At 38.0% G+C, this 12,211-nt stretch overlaps 1 protein-coding gene across 4 annotated transcripts in view; it reads left to right on the top strand.

Annotated features, from left to right (window-relative positions):
• The window catches only part of NPR3 (natriuretic peptide receptor 3), a 75,617-nt gene extending 64,594 nt beyond the window's left edge, over positions 1-11,023 (top strand). Inside the window, exons 6-9 of one of the 4 annotated variants that reach the window (XR_014025633.1) lie at positions 892-1,024; positions 1,390-1,474; positions 3,964-4,436; positions 6,795-11,023. Coding sequence is in view for 2 of the 4 variants with exons in the window: in XM_081321294.1 (XP_081177420.1) it covers positions 892-1,024; positions 1,387-1,474; positions 3,964-4,053; positions 6,795-6,807 (324 nt within the window). In the remaining 2 variants the exon portion in view is untranslated. Of the gene's footprint in view, positions 1-891; positions 1,025-1,386; positions 1,475-3,963; positions 4,437-6,794 lie in introns of all 4 variants that reach the window. The other 3 variants (XR_014025634.1, XM_081321295.1, XM_081321294.1) reach the window with 3 other exon arrangements.
• Positions 11,024-12,211: the final 1,188 nt, after the last annotated feature.

The following is a 12,211-nucleotide window of genomic DNA, read 5'->3' as shown; positions in this document are numbered from 1 at the left end:
GTAATGACACCCTGATAGTTCCTCTGTTAGAGCTGCAGGAAGCAGCTTTTATATGTGGATCCACAAACACAGATGGGTTGCAAATGTGATTTATTCCCCAGGTCTGTATAATTTCAGCGACTTGGTTTTGCACCTAACAAATCTTAGGAGTTTTGAACTAGGCTGGAATTGCTGTTGTTGCTGTCATTACTTTTACCGTTGTTAAATTCTTCCAGAAGCTCAATAGACTTTCAGTTTTCTCAGGGGTGTGTGTGTGTCCTTCCTCGGGTTTTAAGATAGAGCAAGAAAATTACATAATTTACTGTCTTCAGTCAGTAAATCTTAGAATCGTTAATGCTCTTTACCAGACTTCTGATGTATATGTACAATGGGGAAAGAAAGAAAGAAAGAAAGAAAGAAAGAAAGAAAGAAAGAAAGAAAGAAAGAAAGAAAGAAAGAAAGAAAGAGAGAGAGAGAGAGAGAGAGAGAGAGAGAGAGAGAGAGAGAGAGAGTATTTTTAGTATTTAGTATTTTATTAAATTTGTATACCGCCCTTCTCCCGGAGGACTCAGAGAGAGAGAGAGAGGACTCAGAGAGAGAGAGAGAGAGAGAAAAAGAAAGAAAGAAAGAAAGAAAGAAAGAAAGAAAGAAAGAAAGAAAGAAAGAAAGAAAGAAAGAAAGAAAGAAAGAAAGAAAGAAAGAAAGAAAGTTACTTTCCTGTCTTTACCTAGCAGGATATTGGTGTGTGGTGTAGTTGGTTCACATGGTGTGGTAGGATCAAAGGTTTGTTGTCACTGTGTGTTGGGGGGAGAGAGCACGGGGGGGGGGAGGCTCAGCTAATCTCAATGTACACATGTTGTACTTTGACAATAAAGGTTTATTATTATTATTATTATTAATATATATATACAGGTAATTGGAAACTATTATGGAAAACAGGGACGGCTTGAAATATTTCCAAGTGCAAATTACCTCTGGGAACAAAGACTAAAAACAGACGATAGCCGAGGATTGGAACACACGAGCAATGCAGCCTGCAAATCATGTAAGTTAATGTACAAGTTTTAGGCCTAACCAAACCAAACTGATAATCTATGGTTTTACCTCTGTATTTTAGTAGCAACCTTATTCTGGCCAATATTTAGGTCCTGTCCTGGGTCTTGAAAAAGGACTTACTTATATTTTCTTTCTCCTACTAAAGGCAAGCAATGTCAACAATGAATCTAAAATAAACATAATTCATAAAAAAGCTGTGAAGCTAAAGGAAAAAAACATTTCAACCTCAGCTAAAAACTAAACTTCAAACTAATCTGTACATACAATTATAGATTAAAACTGTAATTCAATCATTCTGCAAGATTTTGTTGTTAACAGATTCCTTTGGTTGATTTCTGTTTATTTTTCAAGCAGGTGGTGTAGGAGAATCAGCAGTTACCGGGATAGTGGTAGGTGCCTTACTAGGAGCAGGATTGTTGATGGCCTTCTACATTTTCAGGTGAGTTTAATTTAACACCCAGTATCTTTGAATGTCTGTCATTTCTCCTCAGATATTGCAGTCTGGCAGAGAGGCTTCATGAACTGATCCAAACACTGCCAAAAACGCTATGGTAATTAAAAAGAGATTTATTCAAAGTCAGCCTTCCATGCTCTTAGCAGTTGGAAACCAGAAGTGAAATCAATATGGTAGCCAAAGTGCTGGCTGTCACCTTTAAAACCTTTCATGGCTTGGAACCGGGTTATCTGAGGGGACTGTTTTCCCCCAGTTGTTTCTACCTATCCAATTCAATCAGGCAGGTTGGACCAGTGGTGGGATTCAAATCCCTGAACAACTGGTTCTCTGTGTGGATCCTTGCACTTCCAGCTGGCCGTTCTAGGCCTGGTAGGCTTCCTTCAGGCCTCCCAGCCCTAGAACGGACTTCCGGAAGTGGTGTGCATTCAGCCAGTTCTCCGAACTCAACAAAATTTAGCTACCGGTTCTGCTGAACCGGCTGAATCCCATCACTGGGTTGGACACATGTTGAAGGCCCCATCAGCCAAGAAAAGGCAACTGGAGGGGACCAGGAAGAATGCCTTCACTGACACAGTGCCTGTCCTCTTGAACATTCTCCCTCCAGAAATTAGGATGGCATTTTAGAAGGTCTTGTGCATGGGCCTCAAATCCTGAGTATAAATGACAGGCTCATTTCCTGGTTATGCTAACATTTACGGATTATAATAATTCTCTGCTGCTATATGCATTTAATTCTTCTTCTTGTATTGTGATTTCAATTAGATTTTAATCGATTTAATGATTATTTGCTGGCTAGAGTCACTTGCTTGAGATGGATAGACATACAAAGTAAATGAATGAATGAATAAATAAATTTATTTATAAAATTTATTGGCCATCCATCTTACCATAGGATAACTCTGAGTGGTTTACGGTTATCTATAAGCTAAAACATAAAAAGTTAAAATAAAAGATTAAAACCAAAGACACATGAGGAGGGCGGGGGAGGAGTGGGGGGAGGTGGGATCTGTTATTACTCAAATCAACCAGCTACATTGCACTGTTCCCCCACTGCGTCCCCAAGCCAACCAGCACAACCGTGTCTTTAGGCCCTTGTGAAAAGATAGGAGCATTGGGGCCAACCTTACATCAGGGGGCATGATGTTCAAGAGGGCAGGAGCAACAGTAGAGAAGGCCCTCCTCCTGGATCCCGCCAGCCGGAATAATCGGGCTGACGGGACCTGCAGCGTGCCTTCTCTGCCGGCACAAGTGGTTCGGGCCAGTGTGGTGAGACAGTCCCTCAAGTAAGCTGGAAAAGGGCTTTAAAGGTGATCACCTAGGCCAGGGGTATAGGCAACCTCGGCTCTTTTATGACTCATGGACTTCAACTCCCAGAATTCCTGAGTCAGCTATGCTGACTCAGGAATTCTGGGAGTTGAAGTCCATGAGTCATAAAAGAGCCGAGGTTGCACCTGGAAACAGACTGGTAACCAATGCAGCTCACACAGCAGTGGTGTTACAGGGGCCATTCTTGGGGCCTCCAGAACTACCCGTGCTGCTGCACTCTGCACCAGCTGTAGCTTCCAAATGCTCTTCAAGGGTAGCCCCATATAGAGCTCATTACAGTAGTCCAGTCGTGAGATGACTAGGGACTGAACGACTAAGTGCAGGGATCACAACTCCAATCCACATGAAATCTAGGAATTCTACTCCCTTTGTATATGGGGGGGGGATATGCTGTAACACAATTCTTAGCCGAAATAGATTTTCCATCAATGTGCAGTTCACACATGCAGAAAAATACTTAAATCATGATTAAGCTTTCTTAAAACAAGTAAGTTTGGCAACAGTATTCTTGTTTAGAATATCTCCTAGCCATGCTTTCTTTCTTTCCAACTTCTCTACTCCTCTACTTTTCATCCCACTGCAGATAATTAGCATTCTGTACCAAGTTAGCAAACAATGTTCTCATTTTTCTTGTTTCATGAGAGTTTGCCATGTAAGGGTTTCTTTAAGCATTTTTCTGCTTCTGCATACTGCTGACCCTCCTCTATCTTAGTAGACTCATTATGGTGATACAATCATCATTCATCATTTGAGCTTCCTGTAAAAATAATACCAACAACAAGAAGCAGGGTTGCACAATATACTGATGTAATTACAAAATGGACAAACATTTAAATTTAAGTGGCTCACAGATAGACTTTTAATGCAGATACAATTTTAATTCTCACTGGATATAAAGAATCCTCTTGTTTTTAGGGTCATTTTGTTTCATATTTGTAACTAAACAAAAAAGCTCATTTGAAATCTTTAAACATGATTTAACTTGTATATGAGACAAAAATGGTGCGGGGCACATCCCTTTAATCTTTTGGCAGTGATACTCTCATTCATGTAACTGATTATGCCAAACCCAGCTGTTCTTTTGTAGTGGGAGTTTTATTTCTTATCTCAAATTCCTGAAGGAATTGTTCTTACTTTCTGCCACTCAGGAAAAAGTACAAAATAACCATTGAAAGAAGAAATCAATTGGAAGAGTACAACATCGGCAAGCACCGACAATTAAGAGAAGACTCCATCAGGTCTCACTTTTCTGCTGCATGAAATAGAAAAGAATTGCTCTTTTGTGGGCATATCTGTAGACAAATGGACAGTACCAAAGACTGCCACAGGGGAAAAAAAGTGCGTTAAGGACTCCACCTTTTAAAAGTAGAGTCACTTGTCTTAATTTTTTTTTTCAGAAACTCAGGAATGATTTACTAGCCACATTATGCCACATGGCCTTTTTTATCTCATGGAAAGATGAATGATTAAAAGAAAAATACCTGTTTTCTCATGACAAGACATTATTAATACTTTGTGGATATCTCAAGGCAGATTTGGGGTCTTGATGATGTAAACGTTCCTTCATGATGCCTTGTGAATGTCGGGTGATTCTTTACCACATCACACACCAGATCCTTAAGTACTTTCATAGACAAAGGGGCAGCTTCACATAGGGAACAAAATAGGTTCTGAATTGAATTGTGGAGACAGGATGGGGGGAAAGAGTGTGTAGCTAGTACAGTGCAATATAATTTTGGAAAAAGAACAATCATGCATTTCATCAGTGGGACAGAAGAAACTTCACATTGAACCCAAATGAGGATTTAATACTGAACAGTTTACATCTCACATTAGTTTTGAAATTGTTCCACTGTGATTCCTAGGGATATTCTCTCACTACTCTATTATTAATATAAGAAAGAGAACTATATCCATGGGAAGAGAAAATTCGTCTTCACATAAATTCCACTTTACTCTGAATTTTTATTTTGAGGAAGTTTCCTTGACCACATTATTTCAACATCCAGGGGGAAATGCTTCCTGACTTCAGATCCATCGTCTTCAGCTCCAGATGTCTGAGGCTGTAGCTCTCTAAATTTTCAGCATGGTTGTTAGGAATTTGACAGTTATAATCATACTTTGAGAGCCAGCATAGGACAATGGTTTAGACATGGCCTAAGATCTGGGAGATTCCAGTTCAAGTCCGTCCCTTGATCTCTTTGAATGACTTTACACAATTTTGTCTCAATCCACCCTGCCTCATAAAGATTTTGCCATATGGATAAAATTAGAGGAATCAATATTAGATATCACCAAGATCTGACAAATGATAAATTCTTAATCTGTCTAGACAGCGTACGCTATTTTAGAAATTTGGAATAAGGCTAACACAAAAGAGTTTTGGAGAAAAAAGGTGCAGTTTTAGGCCAGCTGTGTACATAAGTTAGGATAAAGTGATGGAATCCTGAAGTTTCGGTTTTCAGGTTCGGAATGCAAATGGCCTTCTGAATATTTCCCTATATAGAAAAAAAGGTTACAGTATTTCAAAATACTTCAGAGAAGATTGTTCTAGCTAATCCTCTCAGTGGTTGATTAGCAGGTGTGAGCTGGATTTCTATGAAGCACTTAAAAATTGAAAGAGTCCAGCAGGTCCTACCATCTGGATGCCTATCTCATACACTTGATGTGTAAATCAGATTTTACAGCTGCAAATGACTCAAATCAAAATCTCTGCCTCTAATCAAAGTGCATGCTGCTCTCCACACAAGTAGTCCTCGACTTACAACCATTTCGTTTGAAATTACAACAGCACTGACTTATTGCCATTTTTCCCATGACTGTTGCAGCATCCCCATGGCAACCCGATCAAAATTCAGATGGTTGGCAACTGGATTTATGGATTTATGATGGCTGCAAATCACCTTTTGTAACCTTCTGACAAGCAGTCAATGGAGAAGTCATATTCACTTAACAACCATATTACTAACTTAATTGTAACGATTCACTTAACAACTGTGGCAAGAAAGATTGTAAATGGGGCAAAAGTCACTTAACAACTGTCTTGCTTGATCATGGAAATGTTGGGCTCAGCTGTGGTCGTAAGTCAAGGATTACCTGTATGGGTATCCTTGATATAAGTGAACATGCAGACACCATTGGAAATTCAGGTGAAATTCTTTGATGGTGCTGGATGGACCTTAAGTCTGTAATTGCCAGTGTTGAAATGTAAACTAATGAGAAGAGGGTCCTTGATGAATGTAAAACAAACTCCACTCCCTACTAGCGCTGAAGATGTTTTCTAGTGTGGGTAAATGTAACGTCTGCAAGAAAACAACCAAGCTCAGACCACTAGTGTCAAACCTGAGCTACAAATATTCTTCTCTACTGGAACTAATGAGATACTTGGCCCCCCACAGTTGTGTACTGTGCAACTGTGAGAATCTCAGTGTCTCCCCCTCCCCAAAGCAACTGGTTTTCAAAACCAGGCTGTTAACTCAACAATATGTTCCATTGAAAACTGTGGTACTTACTTATGAGGGGGAAAAAGTGTAGAATTAGGTTGCAATACAGCATCTGCCCTCTACATTTTTTTTGTAGGGTGCAAATGCCCAACTGCCAACTTGGAGCCTTGGGTGCAGCCCAAACTTCGTAAATACCACATGGCAGAATAGTTTTGTATAGCAATGGAAGTCGCAAGTATTTTGTTGTGTAAAAATGATATTCTGGTTTAACATTTTATTTTTAAGTATTCCTATATTTTTCTATTAGAAAACTGGTTATCTATTTGGGATATCTGTTTTGCTTTGGAAAAGATATCTGTTTGGGATATTTTTTTATGTTGGAAAACCAAATGAAAAGCATATTACAAAAGCTATCTTTTTTCTTTTTAAATCTGAATAATCGTGAGCAGAGAACTTAGATTCAATAAAAATTTACTCTTTTATATCATCATGGTCGGAAGCTGATCTTCCCCCTTTTTCCTTCTTTCTGTCAGCAGTAACGACAGGTAAGAACTGAACATTGATGCTCATATTCCCAAGGTCTGGATAGTACAAGAATGGCCAGCCGCAAAACTCTTTTTTACCAGGAACTTTTGAACCCTCAGGCCACACAATGTAATGCCATGAAGCCCAGGAATTAACAACAAATAAACATGTTAATGCATTTTTTTTGCCTTTATTTACCAAAAACATACACATAGAAACAATAAATTCTGTTTGTTTTTTTAAATAAAACTATCAGATTAGTTTTTCTGTCTCCTGCCCTAAAATTTATCTTTATAAACCAAGAAAACTTCCAAACAAACTAGCCAGTTGCACCCAGAGAGGTAGTGTGCATGCTACACACCATTCATAGCCCACACACTAGCAGTGTCTGCCTCCATTATTTTTCCCTGTCTCATGCTGGCAAAGGAGTCAGATGTATTTCTCTGACTATGTTTCTTTTGCCAGAGGACTCTTCTTTCTTCTATCGTGGTTTCTGAACTGAGCATATTGCAGAAGATTTGGAGGCATATTCTAGGCCAGGGGTAGGCAACCTTGGCTCTTTCATGACTCGTGGACTTCAACTCCCAGAATTCCTGAGCCAACATGGCTCAGCTTGGAAACCTCTCCCTCTCCCCTCAGCATGGCTGGCTCAGGAATTCTGGGAGTTGAAGTCCACAAGTCATAAAAGAGCCAAGGTTGCCTACCCCTGTTCTAGGCTGTAACAGATCTAGGTTGCAGAAATCCAGGTGTCCACTAGATGGCAGCAGCAGCAGGCCTCTACCATCTACAGGTTATCTGGATTTTCACAATTTATGGGTGTAGTCCCAGCCTCTACATTCAATCATGCCCGTTATAGCCCATAGCCTCACCACTATCTTATACTTTGTGATTATTATGTGCACACAGTCCCCAGCCTTAATCTGGTGCTGCCCATTACAGGGAATCAGGGAACTTTATATTGGCTGGTTTTATTGATTTTCTACCACAGAGACTACTGCTAGATTTCAAAGTGTTTCAAAAGAGATCTTGAATAGAAAAGAAGGTCAGGCTTATGTGGGAGTCTCTGTGCTTCAGCTGAACATTGAGGAAATTCTTTTGTCCAGTTGAAATGAAAGTGATCCTAAATATGCATTACATTGTAGTCCAAATAATACATACAATGCTCAGACAGGTATACTGAAACTTAAATTAAGAACTGCATAAGTATCTTAATACTTGCCTGATTCAAGTGAAGAACAGACAGCAAATCATATTTGATGCACATGTCACTGAACCAGTAGCTTTTGGTGAAAATGGTGGTCAAGTCTTCCCAGTTTCATACCAATTTCCAGAATATCCAGTCATTTTTACTAGTAGATATTGGATAATCCAATTTGATCCAGGTAGGACTCGTACCAAACCTAAGAAAATCCATTTCTGAGGAAACATGCATTGAATTGCAGTATTAAATATATACTATTTTCCCCTTTGGCATTCCTTAGAACCAGCTCTAAGACATGAAATTCAAAGGATTCCTCCCCAAAGTAGTGAATTGGAGTGTTTCTATTCCAAATCAGTACCTAGATACTTTGCCAATGATGTTCAAGCCAATACTAAGTTTGAAAGTGATTTAATTATATCATGGCATGCAAAAAGAATTTTTTTAGCTGCATAGTTTTTGAGGTATGCCCAAAGTAACCGTGGTAAAGAAAGAAATACAATTATGCTTTGGAAAAAATTCTTGCATTTAATAATGATAAAATTCAGATATTTATTCCTACTTTTTGAGTTGGATCCCAATATAGTCTGTGGGGCTTTAGATAAATCTAACTGAAGTTCCCCTGATTTCATGGGTCTGTTTTAAATCTGGCTTTATCTAGTCTTGAGATTCAGTCTTCACTAAACACCAACAAGACCGAATGAAAGGCTATGGGATTAGGACAGTTGAAAAAAAAATATTCCACAATTACTGAACAGTAATTGCACATAAATATTAACCCTTACAATGTTTAACCTGGAATGAGGATGTCATAAGGAGAAGACCTATGGATTTAGCTCTGAAGAACAAAAATAGTAAACAGGTTTTCTGTTAAGAATTCACTGCGGCTTCTTTAGTAAACAGTCGACATGAGGCTTTCTAAAACAAGTAACTTGGTTTTCTAATACAACATACAATTAATCCTATTTAATTGATACATGCATTTTAGAGCATTATGAACAATGTTTAAAGCTGTTCCTTGCACATTTTACATTAACCATTATAGTTCATGCTCTTCACCAAAGATAAAATTTCTAAACCAGCAGGAAAAATGATACTAGGTTGTATTGTAGGTTTACTAAAAAAATGCACACATAGTTACACAAAATACCCTCATAATTTTAATATTGCTCAGAGTCATATATTAATCCACAAGTACTTGTACTAGGGGGATTCACAATGCCAGAAAGCGTTACATGAATAAAATGCTTTCTTAGTGTGTTTATTGTGATATTTTTCTTAAAATGCACTTAAGCCTATTTAAAAAAATGAAATTTTCTTTTTTTAGAAAAGCTGTTCTATTTTTTTTAAAAAAAAACTAAAGATATAGGCATAAAATTATATTAACACACATACAATGTCACATATACAATACACATAACAATACACAATATTTTTAACCAGAAGTTCTTACTTCATCCTGTAATGTCTCTATGACGTGGAATCCAAGTGCAGTATTAAATATTTATAACTGCTTTTCCTAGACTGATATATCCAGAGACATTGGATTAAAATGGGCATCTTTGTTCATATACCTCTGAAGGAAACCTGTGAAGACTAAACTAGGTAATTACACCATCTGAAGTGTTGTTTTAGTAAATTATAGAGTTCTCAAACATTATTTACTCCAGCACAATTTGAATAGCTAATGAGAGTTATGTCTGAATAAACTCTTGAGGATTATACAATATGCCAGCAAACTCAAAAACTCATCCCAAAAGGAGAAGCGAAGCCTTGCAAACTGGAGCTTTCGTGAGCCAGCATATCTTAGTCCAGCGGTCCCCAACCTTTGTGACTTGGTGGCCCAGGGGGGTGGGGAGAAGAGATGGTTCCAAGGAAGTAGAGTTGCACTCGCGCTTGCCTGCTGCTTGCTTGACCCAGAGTTGGAGACACCTGTCTTAGTCTATTGGAGGAAAGCACTATATTGTCACCTCTTCTTCAGTGGAATAAATAGGGAAAGCAGAGAAGATAACACATTTGAAGTGAGGTGTCATCTTTCTTGATAAAGGTTGAAAACAGCTGTTTCTCTAGAAAACCTCAACTTTCTGAGTCAAACCAGAAAGCCTCTTTCAGTTTCTCTAAGTGCAGCTTCACACAGTAGCTTAATCATAAGTTAACAAGTGCAAAAGATTGGTAAGAGCAAGAGTAAATGATAGACTAGGAGCAGCCCTCAAAATGCAATCCACACGCTACTTAAACTTCTGTTTATGCTCTCAGTTATGACAAAGGAAGACAATGAAAGATACAAGGCCAGTCTTAAGCTTTTTACAATCTCACTATACATCAAGTAAGACCAGTTTCAAATCTAAGTGAAATCTATCCTCACAACAGATCTCTCCTGTGCCTTACTCAGTGGTGGGATTCAAATATATGAACAACCAGTCTCTGTGTGGATGCCACTTCCAGAAGTCCATCCTGGGCCTGGGCAACAAAAAATTAGCTACCAGTTCTGCTGAACTGCTGCAAACTGGCTGAATCCCACCACTGGTCTTACTGAATGTTTTCCCAAAGGGAATATGAACTATGAAGAGCTTTTCTTGTTTGTTAGATGAGAAAATAGCTGAGTCATAAAATGGTTTTGATTGTTCGATGGTGCGGATTATGCAATTTATCAAAAAATCTGAAGAAATCAAAATTGGAGATTTCACTTTGCCCTTATTACAATCGTAAAAATATATATGCAGTATAATCTAGAATTGTAATATTGGGGTGGTTAAAAAAAAGATGGAAAAACTAAAGAAGAGCTGCATAGGATATTGTACTGATGTAAGTAGAACTACCATATGTGCATATGATGTGATTTTATTTATTGCCTTTCTGTAGAAACAGAATTTACAACTGTGGTTATAAGTTCATTGTTATTTGTTTTTATTTGTTTTACAAGTTGCTCATTTAAAATTTAATTGATGTCCACTGACAATTAAATGCATTCATTTTCTTGTAAACATTTCAGGTAGGTCAGATCATCATATTATTTCATTATAACTAAAAGACTTACATTAAAAAGAAAAATTATACATTCACCATTTGATATGATTTCGTGATGTTCACAGAATTCTTCACTATTTTCTGCTATCCAAGAGTCAAGGGATAGTTCCATGAAGTTCATTCATTTTGGGGTTAGATAGATAGATAAATAGATAGATAGATAGATAGATAGATAGATAGATAGATAGATAGATAGATAGATAGATAGATATGATAGATATCTTTGTGTTTATCTCTCTCTCTCTCTCTCTCTCTCTCTCTCTCACTGAGCTTGTCAATCAGAAGGTCGTCGGCAGTTTGGTGGGTCGAATCCCGAGTGCCGCATAACAGAGTGAGCACCTGTTACTCGTCTCAGCTTCTGCCAACCTAGCAGTTCGAAAGCATGTAAAAATGCAAGTAGAAAAATAGGGAACACTACGGTGGGAAGGTAACAGCGTTCTGTGCGCCACATGACCACGGAGGTGTCCTCGGAGAAGCGCTGGCTCTTCGGCTTTGAAATGGAGATGAGCACCGGCCCCTAGAGTTGGAAACGACTAGCACGCATGTGCGGGGGAAACTTTACCTTTAGATAGATAGATAGATAGATAGATAGATAGATAGATAGATAGATAGATAGATAGATAGATAGATAGATGATAGATAGATAGATAGATAGATAAATAGATAGATAGATAGATAGATAGATAGATAGATAGATATCTGTGTATACATATTATATATATATGTTAAATGCTTGTTAACTATTTAGATTATCTTGCTAGGCCCCAAACATGGGACAAATCTTTATTTCCTGTTTCGGCCTAACCGAAGGCCATCCACAGGCAGTAGTCACAACAGTGACAGCTCATATTTGTGTAAATTTTAGATTGCTAACAAAGAATTAAAGGGAGATTGATATGCATTTCAAACTTATTTGTTTTCATCAGTCAGCCATACCCTTCTGAGATTCGAACCTGGGCTGATTGCACATTAGGCAGTTGTTTTTACCTCTAGGCCACAAGCTCTATCTCACTTTGTTAGCTGAGAAGCAAGGGAGATATGTGTTAAATGCTTGTTAACTATTTAGATTACCTTGCTAGGCCCCAAACATGGGACAAATCTTTATTTCCTGTTTCGGCCTAACCGAAGGCCATCTTTATATATACAGTATATATATATATATATATATATATATATATATATATATATATATATATATATATA

Source organism: Vipera berus, assembly GCF_964194415.1.
Source record: "Vipera berus genome assembly, chromosome: 2".
In the NCBI taxonomy this organism is placed as follows: Eukaryota; Metazoa; Chordata; class Lepidosauria; order Squamata; family Viperidae; genus Vipera; species Vipera berus.
The sequence above is the reverse complement of the archived record's forward strand: the minus strand, read 5'-3'. Positions and strand labels throughout refer to the sequence as shown.